Below are 14803 nucleotides of genomic sequence, written 5' to 3' on the forward strand. Positions count from 1 at the left end.
GGGTGCTATCAAAGCTGTAGCTGTTGGCCCACACCACAACCACAACTCAAGATCCAAGCTGAGTCCATGACCTACACCACAATGGATCCCCAACCCACTGGGCAAGGCCAGGGATCGAACCTGCATCCTCACTGACACTAGTTGGGTTCGTTAACCACTGAGCCTCGATGGGAACTCCTGGCTCCTGGTTTTAAACTAAAATTGCCTGCTTCTAGGTGACTAGAGAAGAAAGATGTTTTTCACTGTACACTCTTGGTATGTGTCTTCTGAATTTTGAACCACATAAATGCATCATTTCTTCAACCATAAATAGTTTACACTAGGAGTTCCTGTCGTGGTGCAGTGGAAACGAATCCGACTATATACCCTGAGTTTACGGATTTGAACCCTGGCCTCACTCAGTGGGTTAAGGATCTGGTGTTGCCATGAGCTGTGGTGTAGGTCCCAGATGTGGCTTGGATCTGGTATTGCTGTGGCTGTGGTATAGGCCAGCAGCTATACCTCTGATTGGACCCCTAGCCTGGGAACCTTCATATGCCATGGGTGAGCACCCCCCCACCCCCTGCAAAAAAAAAAAAAAAAAAAAAAAAAAAAGTTTACACTAAATAAATAAACATGCACTAAATAATCAAGCAAAAATGCTTCCAATTTAAGAGTATATCAGAAATATAATTCAGGTAATCATTTCTCTTGGCATCTACTGGTGAAATTAGTTTCTACTATTTTTCTTACTGTTTAATAGAGACTCTAAGAGTTTTTCACTGTTAACTGACCTGTATTCTTGGAATAAAGACTATTTGGATGTAATGAATGATTCTCTACTATGCAGTATTCCTAAGAGAGAAAGAATTTTAGGGCTAGAAAAGAACATCCAGTATCCTTGTAAATCAAAACAAACACAGACACACACACAGAGAACCAAAACAAGACAAAAGCCCTAGGGCCAACGAAACTTAAATAATTTATTACCACGCTGCTTGTTAATGGGAGAGTCTGAAACAAGCCAGGTCTCATGACTCCTTGGCTCAACTGATTATTTGCTAAGATTTTATTTGATAATTCTGTACCAATAATTCCATGCAATATCTGACTAAATATTTTCTTTTCGAGAGGATTTTGGATCACAATCAATTTACTCCATAAAATACACTTAGCAGTATGATTTTTTTAGTCTGAATTTAAAAATAACTTATGTAATAAAGTTTGCTTCAACATTAAAAAAAAAATTCTGGAGTTCCTGTCATGGCTCAGCAGTTAGCAAACCTGATCAGCATCCATGAGGATGCGGGTTCAATCCCTAGCCTCCCTCAGTGGGTTAAGGATCCAGCATTACTGTGAGCTGTGGTGTGGGTCGCAGACTCGGCTTGTACCCCGTATTGCAGCGGTTGCGCTGTAGGCTGGCAGCTACAGCTCAGATTCTACCCCTAGCCTGGGAACCTCCATATGCTGTGCGTGCGGCCCTAAAAAGACAAAAAACACCCCCCCAAAAAAAATTTTTTTTTTAAATTCTGAGTCTTTTTGTGGACCTACCTTGGATATTTATTTTTTGAAGTCAGCTGTTTCAAACATATAGGCACGATAACTATGTATAGCAACCTCTAAAAACGTTTTGATGTTTTCTATTTCTTTTATTCTCTTTATGTTAGGGTCACTATTGGTTTTATTGTCTTTCTGAAGAGCAAACCTCTTAGTTCCTATTATTTTCACTTTTTATTTATCTATCTTGCCGAATCCAATGTATGCTAAGCGTTTCATAAATATTCACTACTAAAGTTACATTTCTTTTTTCGTCTTGTTAATATAGATATCTGAAGTGCTTTCCTATAGTAACCGCATCTCAATATTTAAAATATATCTATTTCCTTATTTTCTAATATACTTATTACTTGCACATTTCTTTAGCATTCTATAGTTTACAATACTATAAAGTATACTGTCACATTTGAATTCTTCAACATAGTATTTCATTTTTTTGAATTGAAATATAGTTGACAAAGAATATTACGTTAGTTTCAGATGTGCTACATGGTGATTTGACATTTGTATACTTTATGAAATGATCACTAGGATAAATCTAGTAACCATCTGTTTCCTAACAAAGTTATTATAATGTTATTGACCATATTCCTAAGCTGTATATTATATCCCCATGGCTTATTTATAACTGGAGGTTTGTACCTTTTAATCGCCTTCACTTTTTTTTTTGCCATTTCTAGGGCTGCTCCCGCGGCATATGGAGGTTCACCAGGTTAGGGGTCGAATCGGAGCTGTAGCCACCGGCCTATGCCAGAGCAATGCGGGATCTGAGCACCATCTGCAACCTACCCCACAGCTCACGGCAACTCAGGATCTTTAACCCACTGAGCAAGGCCAGAGATTGAATCCGCAACCTCATGGTTCCTAGTCGGATTCGTTAACCACTGAGCCACGATGGGAACTCCTCCTTCACTTATTTTGCCCCTGACTTCCATCCCTCTTCCCTCTGGCAACCACTCATTTATTCTCTGTAGCTGTAACTTAGTTTCCATTTTTACAAGCTAATATTTCTATATTCAGATGGCAGATCCATGACTCAAACCTCTCAATCTTGAGCTTTTCTTGTTATGCCACATTGACTCTCAATGTCCTATCTGACTCAGGTGTTAAGAAAGCATTTAAGATTATCTTAAAATGAATCTTTTGGACGTCTTTATTATTTATTTTTTATGTATGATAGCGATTTTGATATATGAAATTTTAAAATTAATCATCTTAAATCATTTCCTGAAAGTGAATGGGTATAAATAAATAAACAAAATTTAAGGAGTTCCCATCATGGCTCAGTGGTTAAGGAATCTGACTAGGAACCATGAGGTTGCGGGTTTGATCCTTGGCCTCACTCAGTGGGTAAAGAATCCGGCGTTGCCATGAGCTGTGGTATAGGTTGCAGACGCGGCTCGGATCTGGCATTGCTGTGGCTATGGTGTAGGCCAGTGGCTACAGCTCCAATTAGACCCCTAACCTGGGAACCTCCATATGCAGCGGGTGTGGCCCTAGAAAAGACAAAATAAATAAATAAATTAATTAATTAAAAGTTACTATGTCCAAGAAATATCACTTTTTGGAAGAGTACAGTATATTTAAAATAAAAACACACACTCAATATTTCCATTTATTTGTCCCTAGGTATATTAAATTTAGCTTCTTTTTTTTTTTTTGGTCTTTTTGTCCTTTTGGGGCTGCACCTGCGGCATATGGAGGTTCCCAGGCTAGGGTTCTAATTGGAGCTATCGCTGCTGGCCTATGCCACAGCCAGATCCAAGCAGCGTCTGCAACGTACACCACAGCTCACAGCAACACCAGATCCTTAACTCACTTAGCGAGGCCAGGGAGCGAACTCGAAACCTCATGGTTCCTAGTCGGATTCATTTCCACTGCGCCATGACGGGAAATCCAAATTTAGCTTTACTTTATCTTAACAAAATAAAATATATTTGTGAGCATGTAAACCTTATATTTTCTAGCTGGAGTTTTCTATAATTGTTGTTACTAGGTTTTAATGCAAGCTCCTTTTGAGTGACTTCTTTTTTTTTTGGCTATGCCCACAGCATGTGAAAGTTCCCAGGCTAGAGATCAAACCCACGCCACAGCAGTGACCCAAGCCACTGCAGTGACAACACTGGATCCTTAACCCACTGTGCCACAAGAGAACTCCTTCTTTTGAGTACTTTCAACTTAAGTGACTCATTCAAGTCACTTAAAGCTTATCTAGAATATTATGTATAAAATAATAGAATTGCACTACATTGATGCTTCCCAATACAGGGTCCCTACATATTTTAATTTCCATGAAGGTAATGAAAAAAATCTATAAGCCATTTGAAATTTTCAGTAAGCCTAAAAACAATCATGTTTACTTATGTCAAGACTGCACAGACTACATAAAACATCACATTTCTTTGTTTTAGGCCAGAATTACAACTGAAAATATAGAATATGCATTTTTAAATGTCATTTAGTTTGATACCTGAAAAAAATTTCAAAATATGACATGACATTATAATTTATAATGAGAACTATTTGACGTTTATCTTCATTTCTGGCACAGAACTCCTAAAAACCTTGGAAACTTCCTAAGTGATAAAGGTGTCTTTTGTTCCGTTAATAAGATGTCTTTTGGAAAGCACCTAAGAATGGGGACTGGTTGCCAGGGGAATCAACCATGTGATTAGAGGGTTGGAACTTTCAGTTTCACTTCCAGACCTCTGGGGAAGGAAGAGGGGATGGAGATTGAATCAACCACCAGTGGCCCAAGATTTAATCACTTGTGCCCATGTAAAGCGACCTCCATAAAATGTGACGGGGATAAGGTTTGGAGAGTTTCCAGGCTGGTGAACACGTGGCAATTTGAGGACAGCAGTGTACCTGGAGAAGAGACAGATGCTCCACACCTTTCCCCCAGACCTTGCCCTAAGCCTCTCTTACAGCTGACTGTTCCTGAGTTACATCCTTTTGTATTGAGCCAGTAAACTAGTAAGCAAAATGTTTCCCAGAAAGTTCTGCAGGGCACTCTAGCAAGTTAATCAAACCAGAGGAGGAACTCCTGGGAACCTCTAAAGCTACAGCCAGTCAGTCAGAAGCACAGGTGATAACCTGTACTTGCAACTGGTGTCTATCTCTAGATAGACAGTGTCAGAATTGAGTTAATTTGTAGGACCCCTGGTCAGTGTCCATGGAGAACTGAGTTAATTGCTTAGGGTCAGGGGTTACAGACATTGGAACTGGTGTAAGAATCATAGAAAAAAACCAAGGGGAGTGAGAGGGCTGGAGATCTACAAATGCAGCTCTGAGAGTTTTTACGGGTTGTTAAGGAACTTTCTTGCAGCACCATCTAGTGGATATCTAGCAACTTTTACCAGTATCGATAAAGAGACCAACAAAAGAATCTACAGGATGGCTATCCCAAAATCCAGTGCAAACTCTCTAAAGTGGCTGCCATCATTGCCTGCCGCACGTACCTGGATGAGGTCCAAGATCCCAAGTTCGCTCTCTGATGAATCCACACAAAATACAAAGTAGAGGGTGGCATAGTGCCGATAAATCAGTTTGTAGTCAGAGCCACCAATCAAACTGTGGAAGATGGGAAACATTTAAATGAACATACCTTAATTGAACACATCAAAGAGAACTCTGTGCCAAGGAATGAGAGCAGGCCCAACAGAAAGGAGGACAGGTCAAACAAAAGACCATTTTACCAGATGAAAGGCAACCAAATTTGGCAGAGGTGCCTAAAGCTACTTTACCTTTTCTTCTGACCATCCTCCCAAGGAACCAAACATCTAAACATTTGAGGCACACCATTTAACAGCATCTGGGAGGTCCTGTTGTGGCTCAGCAGTAACAAACCCGACTAGTATCCATGGGGACACGGGTTCAATCCCTGGCACATTCAGTGGGTAGAGGACCCAGCGTTGCTGTGAGCTGCAATGTAGATTGCAGACGCGGCTCAGATCTGGTGTTGTTGTGGCTATGGTGTAGGCCAGCAGCTGCAGCTCCAATTTGACCCCTAGCCTGGGAACTTCCATATGTCATGGGTGCAGCCTAAAAAAAAAGACAACAGCTTCCGAAACAGAACTGGGTCTACCCTGAGGAAATCATGCTAAACTCGGCTCAAGATGCATCAAGTACCTGATACCCGAGTACTGCCTGAGACGCATGCATGATGAAAGCCACCCGAAAGTAGAGAGATGGGGAGGAGATCCATCGTTTACCTTCCGCCCTCCAAGAAGTTACAGATGTTGTCATCCCGCTTGAGAACCAAATGGAAGGTCTCTCGAACAATCTGCTGTTGAATTTCTTCTGGCTACGGGATAAAAGAAACAGAGTGGATCAGTGGGAAAGTCTGAAAAACTACATCCCATTAATGGGGATGGACAAAAGGGAAGTGCTTCCAAGCTAGGAATGATCTAAATGTTCCGTACCCATTTCCAGAAAAGACAAATGAGGAGCAGAGAGGAAAAAAAAAAAAAAAGGAGAGTCTACGCGGAAAAATGGACAAGAAGGCTCTGTTACAGGAATTAAAATAGGGTATATTTACCTAGATATCTAGTCCCTAATCATTACTGTCCTGATAGGTAAGTTGATATTTCTTTACTGTTAACAACCAAGGAAAGGAGAACCAACAACTTCATACAAAGTCAAAGAAGTAGAAGTCCTGATCCAAAAGCATTTTGTTTCACCCTAGAAAACATCTATGCCACGGTAAATAATAAATGTCAGTAGGTCTAATACTTCAAGGAAGTCAAAATGTAATTGTGCACATGTTTTGTTTTTGTTTTTTTGCTTTTTAGGACCACCTTCAGCATATGGAAGTTCCCAGGCTAGAGGGTGAATCGAAGCTGCAGCTGCCAGCCTACGCCACAGCCACAGCCAGACCAGAGCCAAGGCATGTCTTCGACCTACACCACAGCTCATAGCAATACTGGATCCTTAACCCACTGAGCAAGGTCAGGGATCAAACCTGAATCCTCATGGATACTAGTTGGATTTGTTTCCACTGCACCACAATGGGAACTCCCATGCACATGTTTTAAAAATCTGAATTTGCCATCGTTTGTACTGGTTATATAGATATTATATATAAGATGCCATATTTATACATACTATGGTACTTATTTGTATTTGTACAAAGTACTACTGAAAAAGAGAATGTTCTATTTATAGATTAGAATTTTGAACAACTATAGAGCTATAATCATTTTTCACATGACAAAGCTCAACTGTGATCAAATCTCTTGATAACCCACATTTGGTTTCTATTTATACAGATGAGGTTCATAATAAGTATGGTTGTAAAAAAGGATAATGGGAGGGAGAAATCAGTCATTAAGATAAATGTAATTAAAAGCTCCAGACCTGTGCTCTCAAATCTCAATGTGTAATGAATCATCTGGGAATGCTGTTAAAATGCATATTCTAATTTAGTCGGTCTGGAGTAAGTCTTGAGACTGCAGTTCTAACAAATTTCCAGGTGACACAAACGCTGCTGGTCTGGGGACCACACTTTAAGTTGGAAAGCTTAAGAAAACCTTAGGATTGGACTTGCTTTAAGATTCAGATAATAGTGTTAAGTAATGTTAACCCCTTTCTACAGCACTTAATCAGGCTTGAAATGGTTAATTATTTAAAAGAAACAGAGGGGAAAAAACAGGGAAAGTGTCGTTGTGGAGAAATTACTTTTCATAAATTCGACTTAACGTGGGCGTACAGAGGCCCTCTGTATTTACTGAATGGATGAATGAAAACTTGGTAATCGTATCACTGTAAGTTTGAGTAAATGAATTGCTATCTTCTGGTTCCCATTTAAAGAATTCACAAAGCTCGCAGACGCCAGCATGCTGTAAAGGATTAACTCTGGGTACTCAGAAATAGAAAACATGCTAAGCATCAGCACTTTTTTACACAAACATCTTTTACACGAAAGCGTTTCATCTGACTCTTTGGGGAAATAGCAGTAGACAGTGGGTAAATGGTATGAAATGGTGAGAATACCTAATATCCAATTTAACGAAATGGTAAACTATCAATAGCTTACATGTCTCAATTATTTTAATAATCCTTCATATCTTTCAGTACTCTGCAGTTTGCAAGGTAATTTTCACTCAGAAGCTAATTTAGTTCTTAGAAAAATCCTATGCTCTCCAAAGAAGATACACAAATGGTCAATAAAGACATGGAAAGATGCTCAACATTATTAGTCACCAGGAAAAAAAAAATTAAAACCAAAAGGAGTTCCCATTGTGGCTCAGTGGTTAACGAATTCGACTAGGAACCATGTTTCAGGTTCAATCCCTGGCCTCATTCACTGGGTTAAGGATCTGGCATTGCCATGAGCTGTGGTGTAGGTTGCAGACATGGCTCGGATCTGGCATTTCTGTGGCTCTGGTGTAGGCTGGCAGCTACAGCTCGGATTAGACCCCTAGCCTGGGAACCTTCATATGCTGTGGGTGTGGCCTTAGAAGAGACAGGGGAAAAAAAAAAAAAAAAGGAGAATCCAGTTTGCACCACTAAAATGTCTTTAATTTAAAAGATAATAGGAAATGTTTTCAGGGAGGTGGAAAAACTGCAGCTCATACTGTTAATGAGAATGTAAAACAGTGCGGCCACTTTGTAAAAGTTTGCCAAGTTCCTCCAAATGTTCACTATAAGGTTATTATGTGACTCAGCAATGCTACTCCTAAGAGAAATGAAAATATATGCTCCCACAAACACCTGTACATGAATGTTCACAGCACCATTATTCACAAGAGCCATAAGTAAAACATCAACTGATGAATAACAATTAAAATGTGGTACATCCACACAATGTCAATAAAAAGGAATGAAAAACCGATACATGCTACAACGTGGATGAACCCTGAAAACATGCTAAGTGAAAAAAGGCAGTCAGAAGAGACCACATATTATATTGATTCCAGTTATATGAAATGTCCAGAATAAGCAAATTTAGAGAGACAGAAAGTAGGTTAGTGGTTGCCAAGGGCTGGGGTTGTTGATGGGGAAATATGGAATGATTGCTAATGGGTAGAAGTTCCTCTTCTGGATAATGAAAATGTCCTAAAATTGTGGTGATAGTTGCATAATTCTGTGAAGTACTAAAAGCCATTCCACTGCATATTTTTTAAAGGTGAAATGTATAGTATGTAACTTAGATCTCAGTAACACCTTAAAAAACCTGATGGAGGGAGTTCCTGCTGTGGTGCAATAGGTTAACAACCCTGTTGCAGTGGTTCGGGTTGCTCTGGAGGTGCCTGTTTGATCCCCAGCCCTATGCAATAGAGTTTTAAGATCTGGTGTTGAGGCAGGTGCAGCTCAAATTCAATCCCTCGCCCAGAAGTTTCCATATGCCTCTGGTACAGTCATAAACAAAACAAAGCAAAACCCTGACAGAAAAATTCACACACACACATGCAAATACAAATTGAAGTGTTATTAAATGCTAACATAAAACCGATATAATTATTTAATAAAATGTAATCTAGCTAAAAATTATATGAAAAAGGTAAAAAAATTTTTTTCATTTCTATTTGACAAAAGAGGAAATAAAATCTGAAAGAGATTTATCAACTTGACCTGAACATAAGTTTTCTCACTTCTCCTCTAGGTTTCACCAACCCACCAATTACATTTTTAACCTAGCTCTTAAGAAATAAAACGTCGGGGGACAGGAAGCAAATAATGACGTTTATTCTTCCCAAAGAAACGTTTTTGGAAAACTCAAATTCACATCATCAGGTACTGAGCCCTCACGCGGCTGCATTTATAATTTCTCATCATTTCTCACTTTCCAAACTGACTTTGAACTCTACAGAGTGAAAGGTATCTAGTCCCTAGGCAGTCCCAGCCTCCACTGAAGCAAAATAATTCCAAGAAAGCACTTTTCTAAATCCTCTGGCTAAAGCGAAACCATTTTAAAAAGCTGCGTATTTCTCCCTGGTGAAACTGCGAGGTGAGTTTCACCTCGACAACCGATAAGGTGAAAGCGACCTCAACCATTTAAGCTGTTAACCACCACTTGAGACACTGGAGAAGTGTCACAAAACGGCACAGAAATGCTGGGGTCCTGGAAGGGGTAGGAAAGAACGGGGGTAGCGGGGCCGAGGCAGGTTGAGTCTGGGGGTCACCCATGGCACAGGAGCCCGAAAAGGTCTGCGGGCATTTTCCCGCGCGCTTCGCACAGGCCAAAGGGAGGGAGGGGGGTGCAGGCGCCCCAAAGGGTCGTGACGAAGCTAGGCCGCACTCACGAAACGCTGGTAGAAGCGGACCAGCCGCGGTTTCCCGTGGTTATTGAAAACCAGAATCGCCTGAATCATCTTTGCCCGCCACGCTTCTTTCAGCACCGGCTGCTCCCAGAAAGCATCTCCTTCCGCCACAACACAGACGTTTCCGGTTGATGCGCTGCTGAGAGTGGCCTCCGGAAACTTGTCCCGGCGCCCAGGGGCCGGGCCACGAAGAGTCCGGCCTCCCGGCACGCCTTGGTGAAAACTGCAGGGCGGGAGCTGGGCTCGCCGCGGGAGGGCTGGTGCGGACTCCGAGGCTGAGGAGGTCCGGCCCCTAGGCCAGAGCCGGTGGGCCAGTTAGGGTCTGGCTAAGACGCCACCCTGGCTCTTAGCCCTTCGTACACACCCACCGTTTGCTTAAGAATCCCGCCAGGCGCAAAGCCGAGCACGTCGGAAAAGCAGATGAAGATCGCTCAGTGGATTAAGGATCTGGCTGAGTCGCTGCTGCGGTGCAGGTTCTATCTCTGGCCCAGGCACTTACGCAGGATGGCGCGGCAAAAAAACAAAACAAAAAGGCAGAAACCCCAACAGCAGCCACGCTCCCAGATGAAGATGCTGTGGGATCTTCCATTTCTCCTCGGCGGCGTTAACACATACGGTCCTGCCTTCTTCCCCTTAACACTGCAGAACATTCCACGTGTGCAGATGCAGGCTAATTTAGCCATTTCCCGGTTGGGGAACCTTATGTTCGTTTTTAGTATTACATAAATGCTGAATTATATAGAGGTCTCTTCATGCAAAAGGACTGTCTGTCCATGGTAGACAGCGAATGGTGGAATTAAGGGATCTTTAATGCAATTCCATTTAATAGGTACTGACGATCCCAGATCGGTAGTCTTTGTATTTTTTTTCTTTCTTTTTTAAATTTGGCTTTTGCGTGTGTGTGTATGTGTGCGAATTTCTTTTAATGACTTAGTGGGGGTGAGGTGAAGCCCGTCCCTATATTGCAGATAGAACTGCAAATTGGAATCATCTACCCTGAGGTCTGTTGGCAAATATGCATCAAAAGCCTTTAAAATATAGATTAGACTCAGTATTTCCAGTTTTAGAATTTATAATAAAGGAGTTCCCATCGTGGCTCAGCGGTTAGCAAACCCGACTAGCATCCACTGGGATGCGGGTTGACCCCTGGCCTTGCTCAGTGGGTTAAGGATCCTGCCTTGCAATAAGCTGCCATGTACGTGGCAGACTGGGCTGGGATGGCACATTGCTATGGCTCTGGTGAAGGCCAGTGGCTAAAGCTCCAATTGGACCTTTAGCCTGGGAACCTCCATATGCTGCTGCTGTGGCCCTAAAAAAGACCAAAAGACCAAAAAAAAAAAATATATATATATACATATACATATATATATGTATATGTATATATATATATATAAAATAAAATGATTATGGAAAGATTTAGCCTCAAAAATGTACATCTCAGCAACATTATCACAGAGGAAAATACGAATCAAACTAGTTATTCCAAAATGAGAAACTGGTTAAATGCATTGATCCATGCGCATTTGAGAAATATTAAATAGCTATAAAAAATCATGGTATGGAGTTCCATTTGTGGCGCAGCGGGAACGAATCTGACTAGGAACTATGAGGTTTTGGGTTCGATCCCTGGCCTTGCTCAGTGGGTTAAGGATCCAGTGTTGCCATGAGCTGTGGTGTAGGTCGCAGACTACGAGGCTCAGATCTGATGTTGCTGTGGCTGTGGTGTAGGCTGGCAGCTGTAGCTCCAATTCTGCCCCTAGCCTGGGAACCTCCATATGCCACAGTGCGGCCTTTAAAAAAAAAAAAGAGAGGAGTTCCCGTCGTGGCTCAGTGGTTAACGAATCCGACTAGGAACCATGAGGTTGAGGGTTTAATCCCTGGCCTTGCTCAGTGGGTTAAGGATCCGGCGTTGCCGTGAGCTGTGATGTAGGTTGCAGACGCGGCTTGAATCCCGAGTTGCTGTGGCTCTGGCATAGGCTGGGGGCTACAGCTCCGATTCGACCCCTAGCCTGGGAGTCTCCATATGCTGCGGGAGCGGCCCAAAGAAATAGCAAAAAGACAAAAAAAAGAAAAAAAATATCATGGTATGAAAGATTTATGGTGTAGGGAAATGATCATGGCATTATCTGTAAGTGAAACGATTACACAAAGGAACACCACCACTTTGTAAGATTGGAGGTATATACACCAAAATATGAAGAAAAATTGTGTTTCATAGAATGGCAGCATCAAAATGTTCAGCACAGGCCTCCAGAACCCCAATGCCCTGGTTAAAACCCTGGCTGTGTTGACTGCCTGGGCACCGTGAGCAAGTGTCATCATTTGTAAAACAGGCATAATAATCAGTTTACTGTAAAATTTGGGGTTTTTTTCTGGTTGAAAAAAATGATTCGGAATTTATGTCATGGCTCAGTGGTTAACGAATCCGACTAGGAACCATGAGGTTGCGGGTTCAATCCCTGGCCTTGTTCAGTGGGTTAAGGATCTGGTGTTGCCATGAGCTGTGGTGTAAGTTGCAGACGCGGCTCTGATCCCAAGTTGCTGTGGTTGTGATGTAGGCCGGCGGCTACAGCTCTGATTTGACCCCTAGCCTGGGAACCTCCATAGAAAAGGCAAAAAGACAAAAAAAAAAAAAAGATTCTACTTTCCTCAGATAGTTATTATAGCACAAAAGAGTTAATATTTTTAAGTAATCAGAGCAGTGCATGGTATATAATTATTACAAAAGTGATTTTTTAAATGGTGGAATTATATATATATATTTTAATTTATTTTTTGCTTTTTAGGGCCACACCTGCAGCAGCATATGGAGCTTCCCACGCTAGGGGTCAAATCCCAGCTACAGCTGCCAGCCTACACCACATCCAGAGCAACGCCAGATCTGAGCTGTGTCTGTGACTTACACCACAGCTCATGGCAATGCCAGATCCTTAACCCACTGAGCGAGGCCAGTGATTGAACCACATCCTCTTGGATACTTGTTAAGTTCAGTATCCAATAGGAACTACTGAGGCACAACAGGAACTCCAAATCAATTTTTTTTTTTTTTTTTTGGTCTTTTTGTCTTTACTAGGGCTGAACCTGTGGCATATGGAGGTTCCCAGGCGAGGGGTTGAATCAGAACTACAGCTGCCAGCCACAGCCACAGCAATGCGGGATCCGAGCTGCATCTGCAACCTACACCATAGCTCACGGCAACGCCAGATCCTTAAGCCACTAGTGAGGCCAGGCATCGAACCCACAACCTCATAGTTCCTAGTCGGATTCGTTTCCATTGTGCCACGATGGGAACTCCCAAATCAATTTTTTTTAATGGAAAAGTTTTCAGAGTTCCCTGGTGTCATGCGACATGTTTCTACAATATTTTCTTAGCCTCTTTGCTTCTATTTTCTATGCTGAAAACTCCATCATGTCCTGCCTTACTTTACCCCATCTTCCTGCTTGAAAAACAGTCAAAGTGCTGGTGAATGACTTAAGCTTAAGAACAAAGACCTAAAGGCATATTCATAGGGTCAGCTGAATGAGGACATAATGCTTTGGTCTAGGCACTCGGAACCTGTGCAGAAAGGCACGCTGTTTGTACAAGCATGATATGTCCTCTAAAGACTAAGAGGAAGATGAGTCTCACGGCCCAAGGGGTTTATGAGGGGTTGTTAGCAGGACATGCATTAGCAAGGAGAACCGAGGTGCAAACCTAGGCATGCTGCAGGGTTGCTGCAGATAGGCACGCCCTCTGCAGAATCACAGTGGTGATTCTCTAGAATGCTATGCATAGATAGCTGACACTAAGCTTCCTCAATGCTAATCAGTGTTAAATGCCTAAAGGTCAGAATAAAAACTTAATCTGCAACCGGCTATGTGACTTTTAAAATAACTTTAAAAAACCTATATCCTGCACCTGTAACCCCCTCCTCACTTGATGTAATCCTCAAGAGCACAATAAAAGCAGTGTGGTTTCTTGAGGTGGCACTCTTTGTCCCTGAGAACTTGAGTCCCCGGTTCCCATCTTTACTTAAGATAAATGTCTCTGTGTCTTGTTTTATGTTAACTTTTTTCCTTAAGTTTCACAGCACCTGTTCTTCAGCCCCAACCTGCTAAGCTGGTCTCGGCACCTGGTGCCTTAAGACCCAGCATTGCCACTGCCGTGGCTCAGGTTGCTACTATGACATGGGTTCAGTCTCTGGCCTTGGAACTTCCAACTGCCATGAGTATAGCCAAAACAAAAAAACCAACTAAACAAAGATAAATGGAAATGTTTTTAAGATTTAGCAAATGGTTATATTTAAAATATAGTAACACATAAGGAAAGACATCTAGGAGATGAACATGAAAAAATGTTTAAGTTCACTATTAATGGGAGAAAGTAGTAATTAAAATTAAAGTATTAATTTTAAAATTAAAGTATTATTGGAGTTCCCATCATGGCTCAGTGGTTATCGAATCCGACTAGGAACCATGAGGTTGCAGGTTCGATCCCTGCCCTTGCTCAGTGGGTTAAGGATCCAACGTTGCCATGAGCTGTGGTGTAGGTTGCAGACGCGGCTTGGATCCCGTGTTGCTGTGGCTGTGGCGAAGGCTGGAAGCAACAGCTCCAATTAGACCCCTAGCCTGGGAACCTCCATATGCTGCGGGAGGGTCCCTAGAAAAGGCAAAAAGACAAAAATAAATAAATAAATAAAATTAAAGTATTATTTACTCCTTGACAAATATCATTTAAAAAATTTTATCATACCCAAGTCTGGCAAAGGTAGCATGAAAATGTTCCTCTCCTACATTGCTGGTGAGACAATAATTTAGAATAATGCTTTTGGGAGTTCCCATCGTGACTCAGTGGTTAACGAATCCGACTAGGAACCATGAGGTTGAGGGTTTAATCCCTGGCCTTGCTCAGTGGGTTAAGGATCCGGCGTTGCCGTGAGCTGTGATGTAGGTTGCAGACGCGGCTCGGACCCCTCTGTTGCTGTGGCTGTGGTGTAGGCTGGTGGCTACAGCTCTGATTCAAC

At 42.0% G+C, this 14803-nt stretch overlaps 1 protein-coding gene across 1 annotated transcript in view; it reads right to left on the reverse strand.

Moving 5' to 3' along the window:
• AP3S2 (adaptor related protein complex 3 subunit sigma 2) overlaps positions 1 to 9935 on the reverse strand; it is a 70516-nt gene extending 60581 nt beyond the window's left edge. Inside the window, exons 1-3 of the mRNA NM_001244548.1 lie at positions 9783 to 9935; positions 5751 to 5842; positions 4998 to 5109 (exon numbers count right to left, since the gene is read on the reverse strand). Coding sequence (NP_001231477.1) covers positions 4998 to 5109; positions 5751 to 5842; positions 9783 to 9851 — 273 coding nt within the window. The 5' untranslated portion in view covers positions 9852 to 9935. The remainder of the gene's footprint in view (positions 1 to 4997; positions 5110 to 5750; positions 5843 to 9782) is intronic.
• Between the last annotated feature and the right edge of the window lie 4868 nt (positions 9936 to 14803).

The sequence above is a fragment of the Sus scrofa genome, chromosome 7, assembly GCF_054392235.1.
Source record: "Sus scrofa isolate SSC_HxYL_T2T_F1_AM1 chromosome 7, Sscrofa_HxYL_maternal_Yorkshire_Landrace_v2.0, whole genome shotgun sequence".
Lineage (NCBI taxonomy): Eukaryota > Metazoa > Chordata > Mammalia > Artiodactyla > Suidae > Sus > Sus scrofa.